General features: G+C 37.8%; 1 protein-coding gene across 3 annotated transcripts in view; it reads right to left on the bottom strand.

Annotated features, from left to right (window-relative positions):
• Nucleotides 1-19,070, bottom strand: part of RALGAPA1 (Ral GTPase activating protein catalytic subunit alpha 1) — a 265,029-nt gene that overhangs the window by 91,442 nt on the left and 154,517 nt on the right. For all 3 annotated transcript variants that reach the window (XM_062205258.1, XM_062205261.1, XM_062205260.1), the window contains exons 30-31: nucleotides 10,871-10,939; nucleotides 1,237-1,371 (exon numbers count right to left, since the gene is read on the bottom strand). In XM_062205258.1, coding sequence (XP_062061242.1) covers nucleotides 1,237-1,371; nucleotides 10,871-10,939 — 204 coding nt within the window. The remainder of the gene's footprint in view (nucleotides 1-1,236; nucleotides 1,372-10,870; nucleotides 10,940-19,070) is intronic.

The following is a 19,070-nucleotide window of genomic DNA, read 5'->3' as shown; positions in this document are numbered from 1 at the left end:
CCATTGACATTCAAGGTTATTATTTATAAGTAATGACTTGACATTGCCAATGTCCCCTAACTATTCCTATTGTTTGCTTTGGATTTCCTTTGTAATTTTACTAGGAGATTTTCTGCCTTAATATTCTTTCATAATGATGACTATCTTTCTGTATTTCTGTGTGTAGCACATCCGTAAGTGTCATTTGTAAAGCTGAACAAGTGGTGACAAATTTTTTCAATTTCTGTTTTGGAAGGTCTTTACTTTCATTCATAAATGACAGTTTTGCATGGTACGTTATTCTAGGATGACAGTTTTTTCTTTTAAGATTTGAACTATGTCTCTCCATTTTATCTCCGAGCCTGTAGGGTTTCTGATGAGAAGTCAGTAGTGACTAATTGAAGATCCTCTGAAGGTAATCTGGTGTTTCTCATATGTACATTTTAGAATCTTTTATGTTTTACTGTTGAAAATCTGAATATAATGTGTTGTGGCATAGATCTTTTCTAGTCATCTCTGTTAGGATGTCTATGTGCTTCCTGTACTTGGATGTCTCTTTCTTTCTCCAAATTGGGGAAGTTTTCTGTTATTAATTCACTGAATAGGCCTTCTAATCCATTGTCTCTTACCATACAGCCTAAGGCATTTACGTTAGGTTATTTGATAGTATCCCATAAATCTCATAAACTCTATTTGGTTTATCTCATTTCATCTTCTTTTCTTAATGTCTGAGACATTTCCAAAGATTTGTCTTGTAACTCAGATATTCCTTCTTCTGCCTCCCCAAGTCTGCTGTTGAGGCCTTCCACTGTATTTTTTATTTGACATATTAATTTCTTCATTCCTTATATTTCAGTTTAATTTCTCTTCACTTTATCTCATAGGAAAATTTGTCATTAATGTCATGTATGGGTTTCTTTAAGTCATGGATGTGCTTTTCGCTTTTCTTTTCTTTCTTTTTTTTTTTTTTTTGAGTAATATTATTACTATTCTTTGGAATTCCCTTTTAGGCATTTCATCAAACTTTTTGTCTTCACATTTGTGGAAACACTTGTTGGTTTTCTCCTCTGATGGCTTAGTGGAGTGTCTGCTTCTTCAGTGAAGGTAGTTTTCAATTACCTTTATGAACTCTAAGCTAAATCTAGATTCTTAGGAAATATCCAGCTCTAAAACAATGAAAATGCTACACTAAGAAATGTTATTTCTTTGTTTTAAAAACCTTTGCTTATCAAACAAACACTAAACAAGGAACTATACCTTATAAATGCAATTGAGGACAGATTTTTCTGTTTTATCATTTTCTGTTCCTGCTGTGTGGACAGGCTGCAGTAGTGTCTTTAGAGGTAAGGCCATGATCCAGTCCAGGAGGCACAGAAGTAAGGATACCACCAACTGTAACAGCAAAAAAATCATTTAACTGCAAACTGACAAAATAAGGGATTCTTAATACTTAATAACTCACCTTCCTATTCTTAGGTTTCCAAAATGTATTTTATGACTCATCAACTCTAAGTTCCATTATTAATATTTACCTAGACCTAAATCTTAAGATATTGTAAATGAACCTTACTGTAAGTTTCTCAACCATATTTCTTGGAAAGTACAATGAAATCTTAAGGTATAATAAAGACAGGAATGTTAAAATTATTTTAATGTAAAAATACTGAGTTTAAAAATATCATTTAATGAACTGCACAAGAAACAGAACATATATATATATATATATACATATATATGAGTATTATAATCACTCTAATTTCATTTTCCAATAGTATCTTACGTATTTTTTGAAACTTTTATTTTACAAAATGAAACTTTCCATTGGATACTTTTAAACAATTAAATACTAAAAATAGAATACTTTTATCCAAAATGTGGAGCAAAACAGCAGTATCCATTTTACTTTACATGTCTATTTATTTTTATCTACTTGAAAAAGTAGAGTGACAGAGAGACAAAGATTCATTAAAGAATCATAAGAATGCCATGAAAGCGAAAATCAGTGCTACCAAAGTGACAAATCACATAGCAACAACAGATCTATTAATCTGTCAGGATGAACTCTCCAACTCAAGGAGTAATTATGGTATAAATTTCCCAATACATCCTCCACAAGAACAATAAAATCCATAGCCTTCATTTAACCAGAAGAGAAAATATTCAAACTTCAAATTATCTGTAAAATATACAGCAAATTCTAGCAAAAAAACTGGGAATATCCAAATTTGTCTCTTTTCCCATGCAGGCTGTCATGAAGAAAAGCTGTAAAAGAGAGAAGATGGGAACCAGCTATGAACCTTAGACTGATCTAAAACTAAGGCAGAAAGAAAAAGTCCCACTGGAATGTGAGAATAAAAAAAAAAATTATACTAGTAAATCAGAGTACTAAATGGAAAGAAGGAAATTCAAAAGCACCTACAGGAAAGATAATGCTTAGCGGAGACAAATGTTAAAAAGGAATTAAAGGGGCAGATGTTTTGTCTAGCAGTCAAGGTACAGGTTACGATGCCCATCTCCCATATCACAGTGCCTGGCTTCAACTCCTGGCTCTGGCTCCTGATTCCAGTTTCCTGCCAATGCAGACCCTAAGAGGCAGCAGGTAGTTCCCAGCTCCTGACTCTGGCTGTGGGCCCTGCCTTGGACACTGCGGACATTTTGGGGTAAACCAGCAAATGGAAGTTCTATCTGTCTCTATCTCTGTCTTTCTACCTCATGAGTATAAAAAAAATGTGGGGGCAATAGTAAGACATTTTGTATGTAGTGAAAAGAAAAAACAAAAGGGGAAATTTTGGATCCAACAAGACTTAAGAACAATTTTTTAAAAGTGATAGACCTGGGGCCAGCGCTGTGGCACAGCAGGTTAAGGCCCCAGCCTCCAGTCCTGGCATCTCACATGAGTGCCAGTTTGAGTCCTAGCTGCTCTACTTCCAATCTAGCTCTCTGCTACAGCCTGAGAAAGCAGTGGAAGATGGTCCAAGTCCTTGGGCCCCTGCACCCATGCGGGTGCAGGGTGCCAGTTTGAGTCAAGGATGCTCCACTTCCATTCCAGCTCCCTGTTAACAGCCTAGGAAAGCAGTAGAAGATGGCCCAAGTGCTTGGGCCCCTGCACCCACCTGGGAGACGGAGAAGCAGCTCCTGGCTCCTAGATTCAGATTGGCCCAGCTCCGGCTGTTGGGGCCATTTGGGGAGTGAATCAGTAGTTGGAAGATCTCTCTGTCTCTCCTTCTCTGTAACTCTACCTCTCAAATAAATAAGTCTTTTAAAAAATATCTAACTCAGGGCCACTGAAACAACTTTGAGAATGGAAAACAGATAAAGAGAAAGGTTAAAGAAAGTGTGAGAGAGGGGCTGGCATATGGCACACTGTGTTAAGCCACCGCCTGCGATGCTGGCATCCCATATGGGTGCTGGTTTGTGTTCTGGCAGCTCCGCTGCTGATCTAGCTCCCTGCTAAAGGCCTGGGAAAAACAACAGAAGATGGTGTAGGTGTTTGGGCTCCTACCACCCACTTTGGAGACCCGGAGGAAGCTCCAGACTCCTGGCTTTGGCCAGGTTCTGCACTGGCCATTGTGAACCAGCAGACGGAAGATCTCTCTGTCTGTGTAAGCCTGACTTTCAAAATAAATAATCTTTAAAACAAAAACAGGAAAAAAAAAACCAAAAGAACAAAGGAAATAAATTATGCAGAAAAACAGACACAGAAAATATAAAACATATAATAATCATAAAATAAAATGATAGAGGTGAGAGCAAAATTATATCTCATCAGAATGGATTTACTGCCTAATACAAGAAAAAGATTTTTCAATTTGGCTCACAAAGGAAGAACCAAGCATATATTGTATTCAAGAGATATAGTTAAACAAAAAGACTCAGAAATGCTAAAATTAAAGGGTTGTATAAAGGTATATGAGGCAAATTAGATCTCAAACCAAACAGAATGCTAAAATTGGTAATTCAAAATAAAAAGTTTATGAATAGCTACATATCAAATAACACAGTGACTTTTTATAAAGCAAAAACCATAAAAGATGCATGGAAATAAAGAAATGTGAATATTAGGACATTTTAACACACCAGTTAGTATATGATGAATCAAGTGCCAAAAACATCCTACAGAACAAGTTATTTAAGGTACTCAACAAAATTTAACAATATTAAAGAGATCTCATCACCATAAAATCTGAAAATTGCTCATGTAGAAATCTGAGAAACAGATCCAAATAAATATGGAACTTAATTATTTGCTAAGAGGCAAAGAAATTTTTAATATAGAACACTCACAAATCTGGTGATTGATATGGAAAAACAACAAAAATTAGACCCATAACTCAAAACATACAGAATAAACTCAAAATGGATGAGGGATAATAAAAATTTACATAATGAAACTTTGGAAGTACCAGAAGAAGACACAGGCAAATTCCTCTTTTATGTAGAGTACAGTGAAAAGCTTTCTAACTGTGAGTTAAAATCCAGACACAATGAAAGTAATGACTGGTAAAATGAGAACATAAAAGTAAGTAGTTTTCTATGACTCCTCTTCATTCAAAACAAGAAACCCATCATAAACAAAGACAAAAGGCAAGTGGGAAAAAAAGGGCAGAAAGTAACTGCAACATTTAAAATAAAAAGCTAGTCTCTTTAATATATAAAAATTGAGGGAAAACCACAAAAAAGCTGACAGAAAATGTGAAAAGATAGGTAATTCCAAAAAATAAAAATTAGACCATCACTAAATATGAGATGTTCAACTTAACTTGCAAAGGGAAATACGTAAGTGAAAACCACACTGAGATACCACTGTTTGCCTATCAAACTAGCAAGAATTTTAAAAATATGACCAGCTCTCTGGTGGCGATCAGTGGACACATTCTCATAGTTTACTGGTAGAAATGCCAACATTTAATAAAATTACATATTTGTTTAGCTAGGAAAATATTCTGAAAGTACACTAAGAATGCAAAAATATATAAACACCAAGTTAGTCATTTCAGAACTATTTATAATTGCAAAATTCTGAAAAAAACTTGTATGTTCAAATCCAGATTTACTGAACTATGGTACATATACACAAGGGGACACTACCACCCAGATGAGCTGATGTATTGTATATTTCCAGGTTATAATTTCAATTGAAAAATCTAAGGGACAAAAAGACTATCTAGAATATGTTCACATAAGAATTAACAAAGAGGGGGACCGGCGCGGTGGTACAGGGGTTACAAGCCCTGGCCTGAAGCACTGGCATCCCATATGGGTGCCAGTTCTAGTCCTGGCTGCTCCTCTTCTGATCCAGCTCTCTGCTATGGCCTGGAATAGCAGTGGAAGACAGCCCAAGTCCTTGGGCCCCTGCACCCACATGGGAGATCCAGAAGAAGTTCCTGGCTCCTGGCTTTGGATAGACACAGCTCTGGCCATTGCGGCCAATTGGGGAGTGAACCAGCAGATTTTGGAAGACCTCTCTCTCTGTCTCTACCTCTCTCTGTAACTCTTTCAAATAAATAAAATAAATCTTAAAAAAAAGAAAAGAATTAACAAAGAAAAAATATTCAGGCATCTGTTCATTTGTACAATAAAGAAGGAATAGATAAGGGCCAGCATTGTGGTGCAGCGGGTTAAAGCTCTGGCCTGAAGCGCCAGCATCCCATGTGGGCGCCGGTTCTAGTCCCGGCTGCTCCACTTCCAATCCAGCTCTCTGCTTTGGCCTGGGAAAGCAGTACAAGACGGTCCAAGTCCTTGGGCCCCTGCACCCGTGTGGGAGACCTGGAATAAGCTCCTGGCTCCTGGCTTCGGATTGGCACAGCCCCGGCCGTTGCAGCCAATTGGGGAGTGAACCATTGGATGGAAGATCTCTCTCTCTCTGCCTCTCTTCTCTCTGTGTAACTCTGATTTTCAAATAAAATAAAATCTTTAAAAAAAAAAAAAGAAAGAAAGAATGGATAAACCTTGACTAAATAAAAACAACAGGATGGAGGGAAAAACCCTAATACTGAATACAGTGACCCAAACTGTTTTTTTAGATGAATCATTCATATATTCACGCTGAAGTGGGGAGGAGGGATGGTGACCTGTCTCAGCCATTTTAGGTTCATGTTACCCTTGCCTTCTTTCAAAAGACCGGTTCAATCTCATATCCTGTATTGTTCCCTACATTCTTCCCCGGGTTTGGAAGCCAGCACACCCAACCTGAAGAACATGTATAGAGAAGCTCACCTCCACCTACTGTTCCCTGCCCCTACTCACAGTCCATGTTAGATACAAAAAGGCCCAGCCTGCTGGGGTCTGGGCCTTCTGCCACGTGTTCAGTCTGTGTCCACACTGGCATCTGGTCACCCACCTCTGTGGATTTATTTTCTTTGAATAACTTTGGTCTGGTCGCAAATTTGTACCCTGCCTTCTCTCTGTTCTGTGGCCCCTTTTTCTTACATGAGCAAGTAACCCAAATAGGTTACAAACATTTTTTGACTAATAAACTCTCAGTAAAGACAAAAAAGAAATCTAAACCACATAGAGGAATGTGTTGATGATTGTAAAACTGCTCCCTACCTCCTGCCCCAGAATTGCATCAAGAGGTAAATTTATGACAGATAAATGTAGAATACAGGAGCCCAGTTTCTTATTATTAGAGCGTGGAGTTAAAAATATGGAAAAGGAAAAAAAAATATGGAAAAGCGAGTTAATGCCCTGGCCTGAAGCATTGGCATCCCATATGGGTTTGAGACCCGGCTGCTCCACTTCCAATCCAGCTCTCTGCTATGGCCTGTGAATGCAGTGGAATATGGCCCAAGGCCTTGGGCCGGTGCACCCGTGTGGGAGACTAGGAGGAAGCTCCTGACTCCTGGCTTCGGATCGGCTCAGCTCTGGCTGTTGCGACCAATTGGGGAGTGAATCATGAGATGGTTGGTTCACTCTCTCTCTCTCTGCCTCTCTTCTCTCTGTTTAACTCTGACTTTCAAATAAATAAATAAATCTTTAAAAAAATATATGGAAAAGGGAGACAGACTGAATCCTGTGATATTCAATTAGAACTGGAGGTATCAAAATGAACTCAAAGTTTTAAATATACAAGAATTTACTTCAAAAAGTTCATGAAAAAATGGAATCAAAATGTAAGCTTACTCTTGTGTAAAAGAATATTGAACTTTGCACAAGTTTTTTCATAACATGCTTTTTCCAGGAACTTTTTGAAAACCTCCTTGTACTGTTATATACTGTCTTGGACAGCTTGGGCTGCCATAATAAACATACACCTGAGTGGCTTACACAAGAGGAATTATTTCTCATAGTACAGAAGGCTGGGAAGTCCAAGATCAAAGTGCCAGTCAATCTGGTACCCACTGAAGGTCCCTTTCCCAGCTTGTACACATCTACTTTTTAGTTGTATCCCCACATGTGAGAGATACCATCTCACTTCCTACAAGGGCACTAATTTCACGCATGAAGCTCCCCCTCATGCCAAATTATCTCCCAAAGCCCCAAAATAGCATCACTTTGGGGATTATGTTTTCAATATAGGAATCTTGGGAGAGACACAAACATTCAGTCCATAGCAGACATATAAATAAATATGTAAATATATGTGGGCATAAAATACCTATGAATATATTTCTGTCTATACATTTTTTTATTTCCTAGCTCTGGCTGCTGAGAGGTCTTAAAACAGACAACAGCAGTATGCATTCCCAGTTCTCAGATGTTGATGCTGATTTCTGAATACTGTTTCCCACTCAACGGAACTAAAGTGCATTTGAGAAATGACTAATTCAAATGCTGAGGCAGAGAAAATACAAGATGGATCTGAAAAATCTTATGGTGACAGAAATAAAGAAAATGCCCACACAATAATGGAGATTTGTCAAAAGGAAGCTACTCTGAAGGGGCTTCCACTGGCTAAATTTAAAGAACTTTGAACACCAAAATAAATAAGACATTAAAGATGACAACACATGCATATACTAAGAATCACGAGCCCACACTGAAATCAGATGGACAGGAAAGAAGGGAAAGTCTTTAACAGAAGAAAGCTAACTAATGAATGCAGAAGGAACATTAAAATCCGGAAATCATCATTTGGCAACTACCATAATAATAATTCATTCTGCCTAGAGTCATCAGTGGTTGGCAAAACCAGTCAGTAAAAGTTTAAGGAGTAACAGGATATTTATACAGTCTCAAAGTATCTTCCTGCAAATATTTATTAATTAGAAAGGGTTGAATCATAGCTTTACAGTGGAAATGCCTGGTAGACACTGCCTTAACTGAATGATTCAGGTTAGCATCAATCAGTAAAGGGACAAGCTGATATCTGTGTCATCTGACATTAAATTCTAAGAGGTATACAATATCTTCTGAAGTATTCCTATCAATAATGTTTAAATTAAACCTAATAATGGAGAAATTTAGTAATATAACCATGATGGAACACTAACCCATTCTAAACAACTAGACTGCATATAGAAAGATTGAGGATCCTTTCCAGATTAGAAAATGATAAAAACAGACACAGTGACTGAATGCAAAGATTTAGGATTTTCTTTTGCCAGAGAACATTTCTGAACTAACCAGCAAAATATGAATAAGATATATAGGATATATAACACTAAGGTAAATTTCCTAATGTTCACAACTATACTGTCATTACATAAGAGAATTGCTTGGTTGTTGGAAATATATTAAAGTAGATACATTTCTTTATATTTCACAAATACATATAGAGGGATCAAGCAAATGTGGTAAATAATAAAATGAATTATTTGTCCCCTTTTTTGTAATTTTACAACTAAGATTTATACAACTAAGATTATGTTAAAAGAAAAAATTTTCAGCTTAAAATTCAAATGCAACTTCTGAATTAATGTTTCCAAATAAAAAGAATATGGACTTTAGCACCTAACTGCCAATCTTAGTTCCAACTCTTATCTCTGATAGTAACAACTTTGTGAGCCTCTGTGATTTAACTTTCTTTGAGTCTGTAGCAAATTTCAAATTTTTTACACCAATGTACACCCATCTTTTAATTCCATTTTTCTAAGAATGTCTGAGGTATTCTTATATAAAATTACCTTCAGGCTTACATGAATAAGGTGTATATGAAACATAAGTGAATTTCTTGGTTAGATTTAAACCATTCAAAAAGATACCTCATGATGTATATGCAAATATCCCATAATCTAAAAACTCTAAATTCAAAAACATAACCTCAAGCATTTTGGATAAGGGATACCCAACCTAAATATGTTTCTTTGAAAGATGAATAATTTACCCAGAGTTATACCACCTGTCCAAATGGGATTTATAGAAAATACAAAGGGAAAGAACAAAAAATTCTGAGGTGAACTCATGAAATCCGTGATATGGAAAACAGGATTAATTTGGAAAGCAAAGTGTAACAGACATGTATATAACCCAGAAAATTACTGGGAATACATTCAGATACAGAACTGTAGCTTCATATTTCTATAATATTTTTTGGACAGGCAGAGTTAGAGAGAGAGAGAGAGAGAGAGAGAGAGAGAGAGAGAGAGAGAGAGAGAAAGATCTTCCTTCCATCAGTTCACCCCCAAAATGGCCACTATAGCTGGTACGCTGTGCCGATCCGAAGCCAGGAGCCAGGTGCTTCCTCCTGGTCTCCCATACGGGTGCAGGGCCCAACCACTTGGGCCATCCTCTACTGCCTGCCCCGGCCACAGCAGAGAGCTGGACTGGAAGAGGAGCAACTGGGACAGAATCTGGTGCCCCAACTGGGACTAGAACCTGGGGTGCTGGCGCCGCAGGTGGAGGATTAGCCAAATGAGCTGTGGCGCCTGCCTATATTCCTATAATTAATGAGCAGAACATAAGCACTAAATGAAACACAAGTAAGATTTCAATATGGTACAAAAAAGAGGTAGTAGCACTGAGTCCTGGAGAACAGAACCTAAGAATGGAATGTGACGAGGGAAAGGGACAGAGTAATCTTTGGAGAAAAATAGTGGAACTTAGGGCAGCCTTGTCTGACAACTGTGTGCAGTGACGGGACTGCTCTCGATTTGCCCATGCAGTTACTGAGTACAAGAAATGTGCAAATGTGGAATTTAATTTTTAATGTGAACTCTTAGTTTAATTTAAACTTAAAGCCATATGTGGTTACTAGCTACCATACTGGGCAGCCCATACCCATCTACAACACATTATGTATAATGTTTGAAATGAAATTAAATAAATTAACATATTACAAATATGAAGAAACAGGAAAATGGAATTCATAGTCAAACAAAAAATAATTCAATAGAAATAGATTTCGTGATGATCCACATATTGCAATTCACAGATGAAGACTTTAATTACAATGTGTTAAAGAATCTGTAAGAGAAGAATTGTATCATTGAGGAAGAAATGCAGAAAACTTTTAGGAAAAAGATAAAAAGTGTTAAGAAAAAGTCAAAAAGAAAATCTAGAACTGAAAAATACAATATCTGAAATAATTAAAGGATGCGCATAGAACTTTTTGGTAGACAAAGGCAATGTCTTCTCCAAAGTAATGTATCTCTACATCTTACATGTACTTTGCTTACGGGAAATACCTTTGCTTCCGTATTGCCTTCAGAAGAGAGGAATATTTCAGAATTAACTGCCAGCATGGACAAGACCATTATTCAGCAGGATGTAAGACAGTTTTAAGTAGACAGGATGCCTTCCAAGGTTCCTGGCAACTCTGACATTCACACACTATCAAATGGTTATGAAACTTAAACTGAAATAAAATTTAGTTATACCTAATGGAAAGACATATTTCATACTATTGTTGATTTCTGAGTACAAGGTGAATTAATTTTCACCATGTAAACATATACTCATTTATTTTACTACATAACCACAAATTAAACATCAAACAAAAATTAAAAATTACCCTCTTGTCCATTTCATAAGACGAAGCTTCGGTACTTGGCAACAGATGCGTGATAGTAGCTATTAGGATCTGTAGGCAAAAATAAATAAGTAAAAGAGCTCAAAATTTGTTAAGTTTATGGTACATCCTAAAATGTAATTGTTAAACACTTCAGCAATAAAAACCCTTGCTGAAAATTTATACTAACTACATTTATAGTCAAGGGATGTTTTAACACATAAGCTTTTCAAGTTCACTTATCATTTATAATCCATATTGTACAGTGCCAAAATTACTTATATACATACATTCTGTCTACTAAAAATAGATTTCTTCCTAATTCAATTTATAGGGAGGATCAACATGCAAAACATGCAGATAACTATGTTCATTATAGAAAAGTCAGAATAGATAAGCAAAAGATATGTATAAGAAACCATTATAGTCCTATCATTTCAATAAAAATACTCTGTTGTCTTTCCAGACTTTTCTGTTTACTTAGAAAATGAGTGTCCCTAATCCAAAAATCCAAACTGCTCTGAAATCCAAAGTTTCCTGAATGCTCGCATGACAATCAAATAGTTTCAGATTTCAGAGCATTTAGGATTTCTGGATTTTGCATTAAGAATGTTCAATTCATTAAATTTATGTAAGCATTCCAAATCAAAAAAACTTCCAAATCTGAAACACTTCTGATCCTGAGCATCTTACATAAAGGATACTCAATCTGTATATGTAAATATTTACTTTTAAAAAATAAAAATATTTAAATCAACAAATTAAACATTGAATATTATGTGAATAAATGTGACATAAGGGGGGGCGGAGCCAAGATGGTGGATAGTGAGGACGTGCGCCGTAGTTTGGGAAAATAAAGTTTCATAAAAGTGGAATTACTGTAGCCTCAGGAAAAGACTCAAGAAAAAAACTACAGAGGAAACGCTTCCGGATCTAGTGGATGTGACACAGAGGACCTACAGGGAGCCCACCGCGTGGAAACTCAACCGCAGGAGACAAGCCGCAGACTCTCGCCAGCGCGGGAACGGGAGGGAGGTAAGACAAAGACAGCAGAAACCCGAGACATTGGGGGGGAAAAGCAGATGCCTCTCTTGTCACTCAACGAGCAAAACAAAGAGCAGGAGCCATTTTACATATCTAAAGCGCAGCCACAAACTCAGTAACTTTGGAATTTGGTGAATCTTGAGAACACATTGAGGGCTGCATAAACTCTTTGTGTGGTCCCAGGGGTAGATCAAACGAATACTCACAGAGGCCAGATTTCAACTATCCTCAATTTCACTCAGCCATTCCGGATTACTTCCCAACTGAGTCAAAAAAAAAAAAAAAAAAAAAAAAAAAAAAAAAAAAGAGAGAGAGAGAGAGAGAGCGAGCGCAATCCAGTAAGGAGCAAGGGAGTGAACAATCTGGGTGATTCGCTTTTTGCACAGCCTTAAACCTGAAGAATCAAGCAGAACTCTCTGGCCACACCCATCACAGCCCCTAAGGATCCATCAAAGCAGACAGCCCACTTAGAGGCATAGTATAATGAGAAAAAAACATCACAGCAAAAAACAAAACAAAACAAAACAAAAAAAAAACATAAATTATCTCCAACATGCCAAACAACAAATGTAGAAGCCGAGGTAACAAGAGCAAGGAAGACACTATGATGCCTCCAAATGAACAAGACACGCCAATGCAAGATTATGAAGATGAAGAGATAGAGGAAATGCAAGAAGCAGATCTCAAAAAATTGATAAGAACATTAAGAAGTTCTCAAAAACAAATTCTTGAACTACAGAAATCCTTAATGGACAAGATAGAAAATCTCTCTCATGAAAATGAAATATTAAGGAGCAATCAAAATGAAATGAAACAACTAGTAGAACATGAAACTGTGATAGTGACAAAAAACCATAATGAAATGAAGAACTCAACAGATCAAATGACAAACACATTAGAAAGCCTTAAAAACAGAATGGGTGAAGCAGAAGAGAGAATATCGGAATTAGAAGACAGAGAACAGGAAAGGAAACAGTCAAATCAAAGAAAAGAAGAAGAAATCAGAAATCTAAAAAATACTGTCAGGAATCTACAGGATACTATTAAAAAACCCAACATTCGGGTTCTAGGAGTTCCTGAAGGCATGGAGAGGGAGAAAGGATTAGAAGGCCTTTTTAGTGAGATACTAGCAGAAAATTTCCCAGGTTTGGAGAAGGACAGAGACATCCTAGTACAGGAAGCTCATAGAACCCCTAATAAACATGATCAAAAGAGATCCTCACCACGACACGTCGTAATCAAACTCACCACAGTGAAACACAAAGAAAAGATCCTAAAATGTGCAAGAGAGAAACACCAGATTACTCTCAGAGGATCTCCAATTAGACTCACAGCTGACTTCTCATCAGAAACCCTACAAGCCAGGAGAGAATGGCGAGATATAGCCCAGGTACTAAGAGAGAAAAACTGCCAGCCCAGAATATTATATCCTGCAAAGCTCTCATTTGTGAATGAAGGTGAAATTAAGACCTTTCACAGCAAACAGAAACTGAAAGAATTTGTCGCCACTCGTCCAGCCCTGCAAAAGATGCTTAAAGATGTCTTACATACAGAAACACAAAAACACGGTAACCAATATGAAAGAAGATAAAGGAAGGAAACCTCACAGCAAAAGATCACAGGAGTCTCAAACCATATATTAGAAAAAATCTTTGGCAAATGACAGGGCAAAGTTACTCCTTCTCAATAGTCACACTGAATGTTAATGGCTTGAACTGTCCAGTTAAAAGACACCGATTGGCTGATTGGGTTAAAGAACAAAACCCATCTTTTTGCTGCTTACAAGAAACTCATCTATCCAACAATGATCCATACAGGCTGAAAGTGAAAGGCTGGAAAAAGATATACCATGCCAACAGAAATGAAAAAAGAGCGGGCGTAGCCATCTTAATATCGGACAACATAAACTTTACCACAAAAACTGTTAGGAGAGACAAAGAGGGGCACTATATAATGATTAAGGGATCCATTCAACAGGAAGATATAACGATTATCAATATATATGCACCTAATTACAGGGCACCAGCTTATTTAAAAGACTTGTTAAGGGACTTAGAGGGAGACTTAGACCCCAATACAATAGTACTGGGGGACTTCAATACTCCACTCTCAGAGATAGACAGATCAACAGGACAGAAGATCAACAAGGAGACAGTAGATTTAAATGACACTATAGCACAAATGGATCTAACAGATATCTACAGAACATTTCATCCTACATCTAAGGACTTTACATTCTTCTCAGCAGTACATGGAACCTTCTCTAGGATTGACCACATACTAGGCCATAAAGCAAGTCTCAGCAAATTCAAAAGAATTAGAATCATACCATGCAGCTTCTCAGACCACAAAGGAATGAAATTGGAAATTAGCAACTCAGGAATCCCTAGAGCATATGCAAACACATGGAGAATGAACAACATGCTCCTGAATGAACACTGGGTCATAGAAGAAATCAAAAGAGAAATCAAAAATTTTCTGGAAGTAAATGAGGATAAAAGCACAACATACCAAAACCTCTGGGATACAACAAAAGCAGTGTTAAGAGGAAAGTTTATATCAATAGGTGCCTACATCAAGAAATTGGAGAGGCACCAAATAGATGAGCTTTCAAGTCATCTCAAGGATCTAGAAAATCTGCAGCAAACCAAACCCAAACCCAGTAGGAGAAGAGAAATAATTAAAATCAAAGAAGAAATCAACAGGATTGAATCCAAAAAAACATTACAAAAAATCAGCCAAACAAGGAGCTGGTTTTTTGAAAAAATAAACAAAATTGACACCCCATTGGCCCAACTAACTAAAAAAAGAAGAGAAAAGACCCAAATCAATAGGATCAGAGATGAAAAGGGAAACGTAACAACAGACACCACAGAAATAAAAAGAATCATCAGAAATTACTACAAGGACTTGTATGCCAGCAAACAGGGAAATCTATCAGAAATGGACAGATTCTTGGACACATACAACCTACCTAAATTGAGCCAGGAAGACATAGAAAACCTAAACAGACCCATAACTGACACAGAAATTGAAACAGTAAGAAAGGCCCGCCCAACAAAGAAAAGCCCAGGACCAGATGGATTCACTGCTGAGTTCTACCAGACATTTAGAGAAGAACTAACTCCAATTCTTCTCAAACTATTCAAAACAATCGAAAAAGAGGGAATCCTCCGAAATTCTTTCTATGAAGCCAGCATCACCTTAATTCCTAAGGCAGAAAAAGATGCAGCATTGAAAGAGAGTTACAGACCAATATCCCTGATGAACATAGATGCAAAAATACTCAATAACATTCTGGCCAATAGAATGCAACAACACATCAGAAGGATCATCCACCCAGACCAAGTGGGATTTATCCCTGGTATGCAGGGATGGTTCAACGTTCGCAAAACAATCAATGTAATACACTACATTAATAGACTGCAGAAGAAAAACCACATGATTCTCTCAATAGATGCAGAGAAAGCATTTGATAAAATACAACACTCTTTCATGATGAAAACTCTAAGCAAAATGGGTATGGAAGGAACATTCCTCAATACAATCAAAGCAATATATGAAAAACCCACAGCCAACATCCTATTGAATGGGGAAAAGTTGGAAGCATTTCCGCTGAGATCTGGTACCAGACAGGGATGCCCACTCTCACCACTGCTCTTCAATATAGTTCTGGAAGTTCTAGCCAGAGCTATTAGGCAAGAAAAAGAAATTAAAGGGATACAAATTGGGAAGGACGAACTCAAACTATCCCTCTTTGCGGATGATATGATTCTTTATTTAGGGGACCCAAAGAACTCTACTAAGAGACTACTGGAACTCATCGAAGAGTTTGGCAAAGTAGCAGGATATAAAATCAATGCACAAAAATCAACAGCCTTTGTATACACAGGCAATGCCACGGCGGAGGAAGAACTTCTAAGATCAATCCCATTCACAATAGCTACAAAAACAATCAAATACCTTGGAATAAACTTAACCAAGGATGTTAAAGATCTCTACGATGAAAACTACAAAACCTTAAAGAAAGAAATAGAAGAGGATACCAAAAAATGGAGAAATCTTCCATGCTCATGGATTGGAAGAATCAATATCATCAAAATGTCTATTCTCCCAAAAGCAATTTATACATTCAATGCAATACCAATCAAGATACCAAAGACCTTCTTCTCAGATCTGGAAAAAATGATGCTGAAATTCATATGGAGACACAGAAGACCTCGAATAGCCAAAGCAATCTTGTACAACAAAAACAAAGCCGGAGGCATCACAATACCAGATTTCAGGACATACTACAGGGCAGTTGTTATCAAAACAGCATGGTACAGAAACAGATGGATAGACCAATGGAACAGAATAGAAACACCAGAAATCAATCCAAACATCTACAGCCAACTTATATTTGATCAAAGATTCAAAACTAATCCCTGGAATAAGGACAGCCTATTCAATAAATGGTGCTGGGAAAATTGGATTTCCACGTGCAGAAGCTTGAAGCAAGACCCATACCTTTCACCTTACACAAAAATTCACTCAACATGGATTAAAGACTTAAATCTATGAACCGACACCATCAAATTATTAGAGAGCATTGGAGAAACCCTGCAAGATATAGGCACAGGCAAAGACTTCTTGGAAAATACTCCAACAGCACAGGCAGTCAAAACCAAAATTAACATTTGGGATTGCATTAAATTGAGAAGTTTCTGTACTTCAAAAGAAACAGTCAGGAAAGTGAAGAGGCAACCGACAGAATGGGAAAAAATATTTGCAAACTATACTACAGATAAAGGGTTGATAACCAGAATCTACAAAGAAATCAAGAAAATCCACAACAACAGAACAAACAACCCACTTAAGAGATGGGCCAAGGACCTCAACAGACATTTTTCGAAAGAGGAAATCCAAATGGCCAACAGACACATGAAAAAATGTTCAAGATCACTAGCCATCAGGGAAATGCAAATCTAAACCACAATGAGGTTTCACCTCACCCCGGTGAGAATGGCTCACATTCAGAAATCTACCAAAAACAGATGCTGGCGAGGATGTGGGGAAAAAGGGACACACACCCACTCTTGGTGGGAATGCAAACTGGTTAAGCCACTATGGAAGTCAGTCTGGAGATTCCTCAGAAACCTGAACATAACCCTGCCATACAACCCAGCCATCCCACTCCTTGGAATTTACCCAAAGGAAATTAATTTGGCTAATAAAAAAGCCATCTGCACATTAATGTTTATTGCAGCTCAATTCACAATAGCTAAGACCTGGAACCAACCCAAATGCCCATCAACAGTAGACTGGATAAAGAAATTATGGGACATGTACTCCATAGAATACTATACAGCAGTAAGGAACAATGAAACCCAGTCATTTGCAACAAGATGGAGGAATCTGGAAAACATCATGCTGAGTGAATTAAGCCAATCCCAAAGAGGCAAATTTCATTTGTTTTCCCTGATCGGCAACAACTGAGCACCAAAGGGGAAACCTGTGGAAGTGAAATGGACACTATAAGAAACAATGACCTGATCAGCTCTTGTCCTGGCTCTAGATGTACAATGTAATACTTTATCCTTTTTAGTATTTGTTGTTGTTGTTGTTCTAGTACTAGTGGTTGAACTCTGTAATTAACACACAATTATTCTTAGGTGTTTAAATTTTAACTGAAAAGTGATCCCTGTTAAATATAAGAGTGGGAATAAGGCCGGCGCCGTGGCTCAACAGGCTAATCCTCTGCCTTGCGGCGCCGGCACACCGGGTTCTAGTCCCGGTCGGGGCACCGATCCTGTCCCGGTTGCCCCTCTTCCAGGCCAGCTCTTTGCTGTGGCCAGGGAGTGCAGTGGAGGATGGCCCAAGTCCTTGGGTCCTGCACCCCATGGGAGACCAGGAGAAGCACCTGGCTCCTGCCATCGGAACAGCGCGGTGCGCCGGCCGCAGCGCGCTACCGCAGCGGCCATTAGAGGGTGAACCAACGGCAAAAGGAAGACCTTTCTCTCTGTCTCTCTCTCTCACTGTCCACTCTGCCTGTAAAAAAAAAAAAAAAAAAAAGAGTGGGAATAAGAGAGGGAGGAGATGTACAATTTGGGACATGCACAATCTGACTTGCCGCAAATGATGGAGTTAGAAATGTACCAGGGGATTCCAATACAATCCCATCAAGGTGGCATGTACCAATGCCATCTCACTAGTCCAAGTGATCAATTTCAGTTCACATTCGATGGCTCGGATAGGTCTAAGAATCAAAGGGATCACACAAACAAGACAAGTGTCTGCTAATACTAACTGATAGAATCAAAAAGAGAGAGAAAGATCCAACATGGGAAATGGGATACACAGCAGACTCATAGAATGGCAGGCATCCTAAACAACACTCTGGCCTCAGAATCAGCCCTTAAGGCATTCGGATCTGGCTGAAGAGCCCATGAGAGTATTGTAGGCATGGAAAGCCAAGACACCATGAAAAGAAAAAAAAAAGAAGACCTAAATGAAAGATCTCTGTGAGTGAGATCTCAGTGGAAAGAACGGGGCCATCAAAGAAGGAAGTACCTTTCTCTGAAGGGAGGAGAGAACTTCCACTTTGACTATGACCCTATCGGAATAAGATCGAAGTCCGCGAACTCTAAAGGCTTCCATAGCCCTGGCAACTCATGACTAGAGCCTAGGGAGATTACTGACGCCATGAACAGGAGTGTCAAATTGTTAAGTCAGCAACAGGAGTCACTGTGTACTTACATCCCATGTGGGATCTGTCCTTAATGTGTTATCTAATGTGCAGTGATGCTGTAACTAGTACTGAAACAGTATTTTTACACTTTGTGTTTCTGCGTGGGTACAAACTGATGTGATCTTTACTAATTATATACAGAATCGATCTTCTGTATATAAAGATAATTGGAAATGAAAAAAAAAAAAAACCCTGGTGTTAAATTGGAAATGGCATAGAAAATTAATTTTTTAAAAAAATATTCTGTAGGATCTCTGTCTTTAATGTGCTGTACACTCTTATTTAATGCTATAACTAGTACTCCAACAGTATTTTTTTTTTCGCTATGTATTGCTATATGGCGGCAAACTGTTGAAATCGTTACCTAATATATACTAAATGATCTTCTGTATATAAAGAGAATTGAAAATGAATCATGATGTGATTGGA

Source organism: Lepus europaeus, chromosome 11 (genome assembly GCF_033115175.1).
Source record: "Lepus europaeus isolate LE1 chromosome 11, mLepTim1.pri, whole genome shotgun sequence".
NCBI lineage: Eukaryota > Metazoa > Chordata > Mammalia > Lagomorpha > Leporidae > Lepus > Lepus europaeus.
The sequence above is the reverse complement of the archived record's forward strand: the minus strand, read 5'-3'. Positions and strand labels throughout refer to the sequence as shown.